Genomic DNA, 13,723 nt, shown 5'->3' with positions numbered 1-13,723 from the left:
CGGAAGCACGTGGCCCCCACCCCTTGGCGGTTGCCAGGGAGACAGGGCTGTTTACCAGCTGGTCGCAGCCAGGCACCAGAGACGGATGGAGCTGAGCTGCGAGGTGAGAGGCCCGCTGTGGGTCCCCAGAAACTGAGAGGCAGGCCTTTTGAGCGGCCCTCCCCAGGGACAGAGCCAACCTGGCTGGAGCCTGAGTCTGCAGCAGCTAAGGGATCTCCTGGGAGGGGCGTCTACAAGCCAGTCCCTGGACGCAGATCCAAAGAGAGAGAAGGGAGTCTGGGTCATGTGCAGAGGCAGGAGCTGCAGGGAGCATCCCACAGCTCCATGCCCTTTACCCAGGTCTGCATCCACGTTCCAGCCCTTTCTGCCATTCCCCGACACTCCTCCTCCTTCTGCACTTGAAGCTTTGCTTCCAGACCTGCCAGACCGCGGAAATAATAGAGGCCTCTCCCCAACCCCCTCGCCCGCCCTTCTATCCTGGAATCAACCCCGGTTCTCTCTCTTCCGCAAAGCTTCGCTCACTTGGTGGCTTGTGGTTTCCCACATTCTAATCTCTGGTTTGGGGTAGCGCAGCGAGTGGTTTCGATCCTCTCTCTCTCTCTCTCTCTCTCTCTCTCTCTCTCTCTCTCTCTCTCCCCATCCCCCGGTGTTGGTTCCTTTACAGAGTTTAATTTTGTAAGCCAGGCTGGGGACTATGGGGTGGCGGCAGTGGGTGGTAGTAACTGATAAACAATTTTAAAAAACCAATGCACGTGTACGTGTCCCGGTATATGCCAGCAGATGGTTCGTAGGGGGGTGTATTTTGCTGCTTTCGCTGTAGGTTTAGATTTGGGCTGTGAAGTACCATGGTCTGACCCCGTGGTGGCTTGTGGGCACCATTGGAAAACCATGGGAATCTTGATTTCATTTGTATCCAATGCCCCTTCCTTCCTGTTCGTGTGGTGATAATCCTAAGGAATGGGCACCTGCCCTTCTGGCGGGCAACATCTTGAAAATGGTGGCCAGTGTTTTGTTTCCTGCTTCCTAGCAGGCGTCTGCCTCCTAGCTATTGTGTTTAAGTAAACAGGCTACTTGTCTCTTCTGCTGGCAGCTCGATGGATGCCTACGCCTAGACGTTGTCAAATCACTTTGTGGTTGACTGTCTGCCAGGCCCTAGAGGTGGTGAAATAAATGAGCCATGCAGGGATTGTGCTGTCGCAGGAACCTAGATGGAGGGCAAAGGCAGAGTTTGGGACCCAGGGTGTGTGTGTGTGTGTGTGTGTGTGTGTGTATGTGTGTGTATCTGAAGGCACCATGGCTGCCTTCTCCAAACACCTGTTTCCTGTAGCATCCTGCCCTCCTTCTGGGTGGGGGTGGGAACTGGTGTTCCCTCCGTGTAACAGATGGTCTCTGTGCTGGGGAGGAGGCGGTGGGTTATAAAAGCAGGTTGGGTGTAACGGCTTTACCTGAAGGAGGTGTTAGTCTCGAAATAGCCTTGAGTGGGCTTATGGGAATTAGTCATAATTGAGGTTTTTCTCTTGAGATAGCTTGCAAGTCATGTTATCTTATGACCAGGGTGTCTTGAATATGACACCCCCTGAACACGGCTAATTATACAGAGCACCAAAAGGTATAGCAACGACACGCACACACTCAAGTTTGACTGTTAAAAATAACCCCGCAGAGTGCCTGGGAGAACGCATGACTTTTCTCATCGAAGTTGTTAGGGAGAGGTTTCTAAGTTACCAAACTTCCTGACAGCCAAACCTTCCCCAGGCATGTGTGGGTGTTGGAAGCCAAGCCTGTGATAATTCTGTGGAAGCTGTGGCAAATTAATAGCCATTCCCAAGTGAGAAGGATGGAAGCTCAGCTAGAGGCTTATCCTCGCCTCAGCTGGACAGCTATGGCTTTCTCCTGCCACTCCGAACGAGAAACTCATAGGGAAAAAAAAAAACTTTATGGTTGATCAGAAAATAAATGAGCAAGGGAAGGGGCAGGCATTTCTGGCGTCAAAACTTTTCCCTCAGGAAGAAGTTTCTGAACTACCTGCCTCCAGATTGCGCATGGAGAACAGAGGGGGAGAGGGGAGGGAGGTTTGGTTGTGTAGAGCAAGGATAGCCACAGAGCCTTTTCATCCGTTAACCAGGGTGTGTGTGTTTGAGAGTGGGGGGGGGAGGGAGGTGACGGCTCAGTGGGGCTAGCATTTGCCCAAGGTCCAGAATTTGGATCCCCACAATCCATGAAAGCACTGGGTGAGTGTGCCAGCTCACCTATAACTCCAGCCCTGGAAGGCAGAGACAGGATCCCCAATCTAGACTAGCCATATGGATGAGCTCTGGGTTTGATTGAGAGGTCCTGCCTCAATGAATAAGGCATAAGAGCCATGGAGGCTGATTTCCACTGACATCAAACCTTGGCCTCTATCTGTGCGTGTGTACCTGTCTACACATGTACCCCCAAAACATGCAAAACACACAGACACACAGGACACATGGATAAAGAGGATTAAAACATGAAAAGGGAAGGGAACCTGGTCAGAGATTTTGAACAGCAGGCTGCCCTGGATTCGTAGAAATAGTATGTTTTGGTTCCTTGTGGCCTGGCTCCTGGTGGTCTAGTACAGGAGAGAACACACAGAGCATCCGGGGGCAGGGGTCACACATAAGCCCACGGACCTGGACTAGTGCTCCCGAGGGCTGCATGATGGAGGAGCTTGGGGGAAGTCAACTCTTAGGTGAGTGACAGTGGGCAGGTGGAAGGGATGAATCAACCCAAGAAATGTTTTGTTGTCTTGAGGCAACTGCATGGGATGGTGACGGGGGAGCCCTGAAGTCAGCCTCCTGGCCATTCTGTGCAGTGGACAGGGCACATTTTGGGGCTGCCATCTCTCAGCTGTTTAACACTAAGTAGGAGAAGAGCCACAACCAGTGCCTTAGGGAAATGTTCTAAAGCAGGTGTCTATGGACAGTACAGACGGAAAAGTCAAAATAGATGCTCTCTAGGTCTTCCTGAGGAGGCTTGCTGTGACCATAGTGGTCCCTGTCCTCTCGCCACTGACCAGACTGGGGAGCCTTGTTCCATGTGACCTGTGTGTAAGGGCAAAGTGTAGGCATCCCATGGCAGGAGGGCTGGGTGGGAATCCCAGAGGGTGGTGTGTCTATAGTGAGTGATGTCATGGCAGACAGACTGTGTCCCTTATCTGGAGAAGTGACCTGCCATTGAGTAGAGCTGAGCCTGGTTGCCCTGCAGAGAGTCTTAGCAGGGTTGCCTTCCCCTCTCTAAGCAAATACAGTCTGCCTCTGACGTTCTTCATCTGCATCTGAGGTCTGTGTTGAGCCACTCCCTAAGGGAGCTTCCAGCCCAGGGAGCCAGAAAGGACTCTGGAGCCGGGCACATTTTGCCTGATGTAGGACTTCCCCGGCGAGGCCCTTCTGTCCCCTGGACACTTTTCTGGGTTGGGCCCAATCAGATGTTACCAGAGCACAGTGCACTCTCTTGAGTGTGTGACCATACTGGTTATGTCCCAGTGCAGTAGTCAGAACAAACAAAAGCATCCATGGATGCCTGTCCGTGACTCCAGCTTGTCACATGGCTCGTTCCCTCTCCGATTGACCTTTCTGCGTGTAGGCCCTTCTCCATGACAGCGAGAATTGGCTTTTCTTTTCTTCATAGTACTTACCGTTCCTTGAAAACATGTACAGACCCGTGGCTTTCACTCCCTTTAAGGATTTAAGTTCCAAGGACTTTAGATCACTGATGTGTGTCCCAAGAGCTTGTCATGGACGAGCCACGGTTGCTCCTCCAACTCAGAAAACCAGAGGTAGGCCCCACACTGTGGTCCATGGGTGCTCACTCTTCCAGTGAGCACATGGCAGAAGAGGGAGCCTCAGTGTCTCGGGAAGCTTAACCCATGCCGTCTCTGTTTCTGCCTGCTCCTTAGGGGTCCTGAGAAGCAATGGCCATAGAAGCCCCTGTGAACTTTGCACCACCTGAACGTAGCGCTGTGGTCAGCACCGCAGGCGACAGCTCCACCTGGCAGCCCAGCTCACTCAGGATGCATGTCATCAGGCCCAAGTCTGCCAAGGGCCGGAAGCGGCCGAATTTGCACAGACCACAAGGCATGGGGGACAGCTCCCCCAGTGCACTATCCTCTTCACCTCCACCACGGTCCTCCGGGTCTCCCAGCAACCAGAAACCTGGAGTCTGTGCAACGGTCTCAACATCTCAGGGAGCTCCTGACGAGATGCCAGAGCTGCTGCTGCAGCAGGCGCCGACACGGACCGCCTCATCTCTCAACAAGTACCCAGTCCTCCCATCCATCAACAGGAGGAGCTTAGAGGTGGGAGCCGTGGACACTGTGGCCAGCAAGACCAGTTCACTGCAGCTGAGCAGCGTCCAGGCCCTTTACCAAGAGGATTCAAGCCAGGAAGACTCCAGAACGCAGGTCTGTGCCTTAGAGAATAAGTTCATCATCCGGACCAAAAGACAGAGTTCCTCCCGGGCCTCCAACATTGAGGAGCCGTCGGACAAAGAGCCGAGGCTGCTGCTGGCTGTCCGGTCACCCTCAGGCCAAAGGTTCGTGCGCTACTTCAGGCCCAGTGACGACCTCCAGACCGTCCTTGAGGTGGCCGAGCAGAAAAACAAAGCCACCTACCAACACTGCAGCATTGAGACGATGGAGGTGCCCAGGAGACGGTTCTTCGACCTCACCAAGTCCCTCCAAGAATGTGGCATCCTTCATAAATCTGTGCTGGGCATCTCGAAGGAGGAGGGGGAGGCGTGGCCCTGAGCCCTCTGCACCAGGCTGGGGCCCCAGGTCTTTGAGCAAAGAGAACGAACGTTGGGCAGCCTGAAGCCTCCAATGCAACCTTGGTTTCAGGTGCCATGTGAGCCCAGGTCAGCCAAGACCCCTAGGGCCTTGTTCGTATAGCAAGTCTGTGGAGGTGGGGATGAATCCACACACAGGAAGAGACCTCTCTAGAAAACTACGTTGTAGCCCCACATTCTCTCCGACAGCCATGAGGAAGTTCTACATCCATCCCTAGACTGTGGCTGCAGCCAGGATAATCTACTTTCCACTGCTGGCTCCTTCCAGAATCTTCTGTCAGTGCAGTGAACTCTGGGTCTCTCAAAGCCAATACTTTGTCTTTCTGTACTTGACACCAGATTAAACTCTTCCCAGAGAGGATTCCCGTCTAGTAAACAAGTGGGGACTTAGGGATCACGGCACTGACGCTGGCATTTCTTGCAATGTTGTGAGAGGCAGGCTGTTGAGCCTGTGTTTGGACGCAGCCTCCCTCCCAAGCTGCACCAGCAGAGACCCACGAAGGTCCCTGTTGGTATGAGGTGGCAGCAAAGGGAAGAGCTATCTTCTGCTGTCGCAAATCCCTCAGCACACATCTCTAAAACACCGTAGAGCTAGAGGCCCATAGAAATGGCCTCTCCAGCCATGGACCAGCCAGGGCTACTTTTGAATGGACTGATGGTTGGAGCTTCTTGGTATCACCTGTCTATGTGCAGGATCCTTCCAAAATGGAAGTAAACTACGCAGCACCCTGTTTTTAAGATGCACACAGCTACGCTTCTGCACGAGTTTATACTAACAACCCCTTGGCCTACTTGAGCACAGGTAAATTATTTTATTTCCCAGTCTCAGAGTCTCTCTCAACCACGTCAAACATGGAAGGCCAGTGCCCCCAAAGTGGGCTCTGGTGTCAAGTCCTCCGTAGGAGAAGGAAGGCAGCTCATTGGGGTTTCTTTCCTGTGTCCCTGTCATGCTGTGCAGCCGGCTCACCAGCGTGGAATGCCCCTTCCTGCCTTAGCCAGAGCTGTCACAAGCACTGTAGAGTCTTGTTTTTCTGGGGATACAGATCATTTGCCAAAGCTCTCTCATATTGCAGGTTCAGCCAGACACCCACAAGTCATCTGCATCCCTTGACGGCCAAATCCCCATTTGGAGTCAGGAACACTGAGACCTTCTGGGCACTTTGTCCCCCTTGGAGCCTGAGTACCACATGTCCTGGGTACTGACTGGTACATGCCCCCCACACCCTCAGTACCCAGACAAGGCAGGGTTTAGGAGTTGTTGGAGCATCTCAAAGTGTCACTACCTCAGTAACAGGGGCATTTTGTGCACAGGACACCAGCAGCAGTTATGGGTGTTCCTTCTAGCACACTATCCCTTGGTGACAGCAGTGATTACTCTCTCAACAGTGTCATCCTACCCCAGACACCTCCCACACCACACAGATCACTCTGGACTAGGACATTTCCTGAACGTTTGCAAGATGTACAGGCCTGCCTAGGTTAGCGGCTCCTTTGATGGCAAAGGTCAGCTGGAACTTGACTTTGAGGTGGCAGGCCCATGCAACTGGCCACCTCCTCCACCCAGTGACCATGACAGAAGGGACTGGTAGCTTGAACTTGGACCCTCCAATACAGGCAATTCCACTTACCCCCAAGTGTACAATTCTGCCCTTGATCTAGGAGCCTATAAAAAAAATCACACACCTACTCTATGGTAGGAATAAAACTCCACCCACACACGCACAACTTGGTGATTCAAAGCTTTAGAATGCTCCAGTGAGAAATGGAGTATGCTTAGTGGAGGGAGGAGCTTCTGGATTTAGGGGTTTGCTGCTGCTATTTGGCTTAGTATTTGGGGGTGGTGGGGCAAAGAAAGGGAGAGGCACAAAGCATAGGACTGTTTTAGGATCTTCCAGGAGACATGATTAAAGCTAGATTTGAGCCATCGTAATCACCTCTCCTTTTTTTTTCTTCTTCTTGGACAAAAGATAATGATACGAACAATAAAAGCTGATTTGTGTGAAAGCCTGTGTGAAGGCGTCCAAACTCATGTTTTAGCCTAAGACTTGAGCCACCCAGACAGGAGTGCGCAGAGTGGCACATGAATCTCATCTTCAGGTGTCTCCCTGGGAAACTGAGTATCCCACAAGCCATTGCAGACAAGGCTACACACGTGCGCGCGCACACACACACACACACACACACACACACACACACACACACCACAGAATCCCACCTTGGAAGCCCCCTCAGAAGTGCCTCTGCACTGGGCAGTGGTGGCACACGCCTTTAATCCCAGCACTTGGGAGGCAGAGGCAGTCGGATTTCTGAGTTCGAGGCCAGGCTGGTCTACATAGTGAATTCCAGGACAGTCAGAGCTACACAGAGAAACCCTGTCTCGAAAAACCAAAACCCAAAAAATAAAAAATAAAAAATAAAGTGCCTCTGCTTCTGACCTAGGAGGTAGCTGGGGAAGAGTCCCCTCCAACTCGCCTGTGTCATCAGGGATGCTCTGGTCTAGTGGTACCTGCCTGGTTGTACATTCATCATGGTGGCCTTTGGTTGGTTGTTCTTCCTCAGTTTGTGATCACAGACCTTCATTGTTTGTTAAACCAGCAGTCATCTGCTGAGAGGTCTCCCCTAGGACAACATAGTGGTTGGCATGAGCAACACCAACGGGGTGGTTTAAATATGTGGCCATAGGGAGTGGCACTATTAGGAGGTGTGGCTTTATTGAAGGAGGTGTGGCCTCGTTGGAGGAGGAGTGTCACTGTGTAGGTGGACTCTGAGGCCTACTATGCTCAGGCCTTCACCCAGTGTGGAAGAGTCCCTCTTCCTGACTGCCTGCAGAAGACAGTCTCCTCTGGCTGCCTTCAGATCAAGATGTAGAACTCTCAACTCTTCCTCCAGCACCACATCTGCCTAGATGTTGCCATGCTTGCTCCCCCCCCCCATGATGCCCATGGACTGAACCCGAAACTGTAAGTCAGCCCCAATCAAATGTTTTCCTTTATAAGAGTTGCCTTGTTCATGGTATCTCTTCACAGCAACAAAATGCTAACCGAGACATCCCAAGAGACTGTTAGCAAGGGAGTACAAACCACAATTGAGCACTCCCTCTTAGGTTGTTCAGTGGCTCTGCTGTATCTGACCGGCCCAGAGTAGGGGCAGGGGTCACACTATGTCCCCCCTGTATCTTTGTCTCCTTCCTGCCACTACCAAACATATCACCTCCACTTTTCCAGTGGCGGTACTGGAAAGACTGCTCATCCTGGGCGCAGACTTAGCAGAGGATGCGTGATCCCAGCGTCTCTTCCAGTAAAGACAATAACTGCATCACCCTCGGCAGCAGCAAGAACAGAAGGAGAAGCAGGTGACTCATCACCTCCAATCCAAAAAAATAAATAAAATGCATTAACAGATGGCAGTCAGCTCTGACACAGCCCTTACCCTGACTGCACCCGGAGATGTGGCCAACAGTCAGGTCAGGGTGGTCCCTGTCGAAGAGACAGCCTGGGAACAAGATTGTCGGTGACCTGAGGAGGGCAGATCCATAGCCTTGCACAAGTAGATGCAGGGGAGCTAGGCTGGGATGAACAAACTCTCAGTTTCTTGGTGTTTGATGTATCTTTCAGAGGAGCCTTTCATGTGATGGGGTCCATTGCTCTGCTTTCTAAGCAGACTCCTGGATGGGCTTCTGGTTTGACATCAGCTTGGAAGTTTTTTTTTTATCAAACACAGCTATCTGTTTTCTTCATCCACGACCACACATCGCAATAGTGGAGCGACAGTTAAGCCTACACTACAACTTAATCACTGCACCAAAACAGCTAGGTCACACCATAGAGGCTTAGACCCACTGTGGAGGCCCAGGCAATGGAAGCAGGATGGACTTTTGGTGAGTCAGTTATGAGCATGCAAGTCAGTAGTTCCCATTATAAAAAATAAGATCAGATGTTTTCCTTTCTGTCCCCACTTCCTTGCTTAGGGATGTCCCTCCCAGCCCACTCTGATGTCCTTTTGTCTTCCTGTACATTCAAATGTCCTGGAGGCATCTGCTCCCCTGAATAGTCAACACAGAAGAGCAAGCCAAGGTATTTCTGGACACTTAAAAGGGCTGAACATCCACTGTGACACACACTGGTGGGTGAAATTCAGCCCCCACTGGTTCAGCCTGCCCTGACTGAAGGGACTCTCTGGCTGGTGGCTGAATAGATTAGGGGGCTGGGGCAGAAGATGGAAGATCAACTCCAGGAAGTAGAGAGTAACTAGGCAAGGGATGGGAGGAGGGGTGGCCTGGGCTCCTGGAAGCTGGCCAGATTTAGGGTACCCAATCTCTTCTCTTTGGAAAGAAAAGGAAAAGGGTGTGGTTGAGAGGCTGGGATGTCCTTGAGTTGGCCTAACCAATATTTCCGATGTGCAGGTCTTGTAATGACAAACACAAGAGTGCTAAAACCCACACAGTAGGCAGGGGGATAGCCCTGGGCATCTGTGGCACTGCTACAAAGGGAAGACACAACGTGTTTATGGACACAATGTGTGGAGGCAAACAAGGCTATTAACTACACTTGCTGAGGACAGGTGCGCCTTCAAAGGTCCCCGACTCACTGGTCCAGGTTAGGCAGAGTTAATGCTAATTGCCACCTCCTCCAGGGCTGTGATTCCTGACCAAGCTTGCTTCTGAAGACACCTGCTCCAAGGAAGCATCATACTGGCTCCATGGCTCCTCTGTTCCTCCCTCCCCTGATGCCGTTCATTTTCTTCATTTAAACCCCAGAAGCTGATTTGGAACCCGAGTCTTCTCCAGAGGGTATAGTGACCTAACAAGCCTCTTACTTTATTAACTTTCATGACCGTCCGTTGACAAGGAGGGTTCCAGGGCTTTGGGTCTTGGTCATTAGGTAATCAGCTGAAAACTCACTGTTCGGATTGATATCTGTCCTCTGTGATAGAAGACATACCCACACTGTTTCATGAGCACGTCCCGGGACAACTTGGGCCTCTTTGAGCTCTAGCGCCCTGTCATGAAGGATCTAACATTTGAGGAGAAACTCAAGGCAGTGGCTGCAACTCCCACCTCCCAGGAGGCAAGTATGGTCTGGAAACGGCTACCCATGCTCCACCACTAAATCCAATCATGGGATGCTTCGATGTCCACTCTGACAGGCTCAAATATACCACAACCTGGATCATCTGGAACATATATATACATTAAGTAGGTACATGCCAAACATATTAGACCCATCAGGTAACAGAACAGACTCTAATCTCTATACTTAAGGAGTTACATTTGGTAGAGGGAGAGACAGGAAGTGAATGAAGTCCATATTACATGGTACAGAATGGTAGAAGGAGACAAGGCTATCAGTAGAGTCCAAGTCAAGAAGCAGGGTGGGCGGCTGTACAACTCTTGGAAAGTGACAGGCTTCTGGGATTTCAGTCAATTATCTTTCTTTTCCCTCCCTCCCTCCCTCCCTCCCTCCCTTCCATCCCCCTCCCCTTCTACAGGATCTCATGTTAGATCCAGTAGCCTTGAACTTGATACATAGCTGAGGATGGCCTTGAACTTCTGATCCTTCTGTCTCTACTTCTCAAACGCTTGGGTTAGAGGCACGTGTGCCATGACACCCAGTTTAGTCAAAGCTGGGGATCAGACCCAGGGCTCAGAGCATGCCAGGCAAGCTCTCTCTAACCACTTAGCCACACCCCCAAACCATGTTTACTTTTTTCCAAAGTCATGTCTTCAGTTTTATTATAAAATATCAAACTTGATGCAGATCTATAGCATGTACCATCTTCATCATACATTATTTTCCCAGACCCCCCTCCCAAAAAAGAGGCAGTTATAGCCTGTCCTTCAAAGACACCTTAAGTTGTTTTGGTAATGTGAAAATTGAGAAAACTGACAGGGGACGAAAGCCATCCTCAACTCCTCTCATCAAAGACTGCCATGGTTCATGTCTCGGCACGCACTGTTTTTATCCTCAGAGATTACACTTACGTTGCATGCTTCTTTCTTGCCAATAGACACACATGAATATTTTTTAAATTTGTGTTCCCAGCAAGAGCTTGCATGTCCTCAATCCCAGCTTTCTAAGGACCCACAATTATTTTAAAGTTGAGTAATACTCAACTCCTTGGCGTCTCATCATCACTGAACTATTTTCTCTTTATGAAGCATTCATGTGTTCCCAGTTTTGTTTTTAACCACAGAAGTCAAAGCTAAAACTCTACACATATGGTGTGTGTGTGTGTGTGTGTAAATTATTTCTTCAGGGCAAATATCCAGAAAGACAGTCAAGGACTTTACTCTGGCTCTTCTCTGTAGTCCTGTAATCCAGGTAGACTTTGAGCTTGCAAGCTTCTGCCTCAGACTAGGGGGAGACAGAATGGAAGACCTCAGCTTTCAGGTCCATTGTCTTGGTTTTGCTGTTTAAGTGGCCACAAAGCAAAGCTAGCAGAAACTTAGGCTATTGCTTTTAATGATTTATCTTTTACTAAGTTGAAAATACAAACTAAACACTTAATTTTGAATATCATGGGCTATTGCTACTTATTATTAACATTGTCTGTGTCTTTGAAGACACTTCTAAAAGTTATTTATTTATTCATTTATTTGTTTGTTTAGTGTGTTTATGTGTGTGTTTGTGTGTCTGGGGTAGGTTCTGGGATTGAACCCAAGTCTTCAGATTTATACTGCACACATTTCTGCCTGCAGAGAATGCACTCTTTAGAACTAAAATAGAGGACAGAGAGAGAGAGAGAGAGAGAGAGAGAGAGAGAGAGAGAGAGAGAGAGAGAGAGAGAGAGAGAGAGAGAGAGAGAGAGAGAGAGAGAGAGAGAGAGAGAGAGAGGCAGAGACAGATACAGAGACAGATACAGAGTTCAGCAGTTAAGAGCACTGCTTCTCCTGGGACTGGAGAGATGGCTTAATGGTCAGGAATACCTGCTGCTATTCTAGAGGATCAGGGTTCGATTCCCAGAATACACATGATGGCTTACAATGGTAACTACAGTTCAAGGGGACCTTCTGGCCTCTGACGGTACCAGGCATACAGGTGGTGCATAGACACACATGCAGGCAAAGCACCTATACACATAAAAATAAAATTTAATAATAAAAAAATACTCACTGTTCATCTAGATGACCTGGGTTTGGTGCCTAGAACCTACATGGCAACTTGTAATTGTCCATATTCAGTTCCAGTGATCCACAGCCTCCTCTGGTCTCCAAGGGCACTACCCATGGGGTGTGCACATACATAGCCACATACATACATGCAAGCAAAATTCAGATACACATGAAATAAAATTTGAATTTTGCCGAGTGTGATGGTGCATACCCTTTATGCATCTCAGCACTTGTGAGGCAGAAAGAAATGAATCTATGAGTTTGAGACCAGCCTGTTCTACATAGTGAGTTCCAGGACAGCCAGAGCTACAGAGTGAGACACCCTGTCTAAAAAACAAACAACAATAATGTTTGTTTTAAAAATTAAAACTGAGATAGATTCTATCTGATGAATATTATGCAAAGCAGGGACAATCTCTGTTTTATCTCTATCCGTATTTATGTAGTGTATTGTACTTTGCAAAATATATATGGTATTGAACTATATGAACACTGGCTCTTGTTCAACTAATTGATAATTGTCAGGACAGGACCCCATTGCATTGCTTAGGCTGGTCTTGAACTCCTGGACTCAACTCCCAGTCAGCATCTCCAGTACTGGGAATTCAGGCCTGTTCTAATGAGCTTGGGTTCGAATGAGTCAAATCTTGTATGTTTTCACTGCGCTAACAAGATGAACAAGGACACAGCACACCAGGCACAGAACATGATGGTGAATCAGACTAGATCTGTTCTCGAGGAATTTCCAATCAAGTTGGGGAAAACCCATGTGAAAGAGACGCTGGTGTATTTGCCAAGCATCCTCCATCTCATTTGGTGAGAGTCGGAAACCAACTAAGCACTTGGTGGCAGGAAATATCCCCGAGCATCTGTGACAGCCTCCAGAGGGAGTCCATATGCTACCTTCACAGAGGGCAAAGCAAAGCCATCAACACTCAGGACGAGGGCTTCTCATGACTTTCTGTCCACATTTTTCAAGGGTGGTGAGGAGCGGTGAGAGGCAGGTTGTAGCAGAGACCAACATGGGATCCTGGAAGTCAGTCCTGTTTGCAGAGAGCATTTGCCTTTCAATGTCAATCGCAAGGAGAAGGGGCCACCAAGGACACGTTCTAGGACTTTCTAGAAAAGTCTCTGAGGGAAGCCCAAGGGGGAGTCAGGTCAGGAACCTCTGGACAAACCGGATCATCTCAAGTCCACGTCATGATCCATGACTTCTCAGGTTAGAACAGTGACCTGCTTCCAGACCTCCCCAGGACTTCCTGCTCTCGGGTCTTCTCCTGTCAGGAGGTCACTGCTGTGCTTTCTTTGTCTGTGAAATGTCCTTCATGGGCTCGTTGGTTTGAACACAGGGTCCTCAGCTGCAGGTGCCGTTTGGGAAGCTTGTGGGAGAAGTGGGTCACCAGGGGTGAGTGTTGAGGCCCGTAGAGCCCAACCCCCACTTCCTGTCCACTTTCGGCTTCCCGGATTCAGACACCACATGACTACCCTGCCTCCCACTCCTATCCGCATGCCTTCCTCACCTGCTGTCTTCTCAGCCCTGAGGCAGGGTAGTGCCCCGGAACTGTAAGTTCAAGTACACCCTCCCTCCCTTGAGTTTCTTTTTGTTTGGTTAGTTAGTTGGTTTTTGTCAGCATAATTTATCACAGTAATGAAAAAGTGAGATAGCCATTCTTGTAGGCTCAGCTTCAGCCCGTAGGCTCAGCTTCAGCCCGCAGGCTGCTCTCTCTTCCCTGGGCTCCTCCAGTTCATTTTATCTTCCAATTAAAAAAAACAAAACAAAACCGTGGGGCTCGAGAGAAGGATCAG

The 13,723-nt window shown here is 49.7% G+C and overlaps 1 protein-coding gene across 1 annotated transcript; it reads left to right on the top strand.

Annotated features, from left to right (window-relative positions):
* Positions 1-42: 42 nt before the first annotated feature.
* Positions 43-6,782, top strand: Ubxn10 (UBX domain protein 10). Its single transcript, XM_021160367.2, has 2 exons — positions 43-103; positions 3,920-6,782. The coding sequence occupies exon 2, from the start codon at positions 3,935-3,937 to the stop codon at positions 4,766-4,768; it is 834 nt and encodes a 277-aa protein (XP_021016026.1). The 5' UTR covers positions 43-103; positions 3,920-3,934; the 3' UTR covers positions 4,769-6,782.
* Positions 6,783-13,723: the final 6,941 nt, after the last annotated feature.

This window comes from Mus caroli, chromosome 4, assembly GCF_900094665.2.
Source record: "Mus caroli chromosome 4, CAROLI_EIJ_v1.1, whole genome shotgun sequence".
Classification (NCBI taxonomy): domain Eukaryota; kingdom Metazoa; phylum Chordata; class Mammalia; order Rodentia; family Muridae; genus Mus; species Mus caroli.
Note: the sequence above shows the minus strand (reverse complement) of the source record. Positions and strands in the feature narration are given on the sequence as shown.

Bases quoted from the DNA above. Each gene is read 5' to 3' on its own strand.
- Ubxn10 (XM_021160367.2), top strand. From the start codon at position 3,935: ATGGCCATAGAAGCCCCTGTGAACTTTGCACCACCTGAACGTAGCGCT.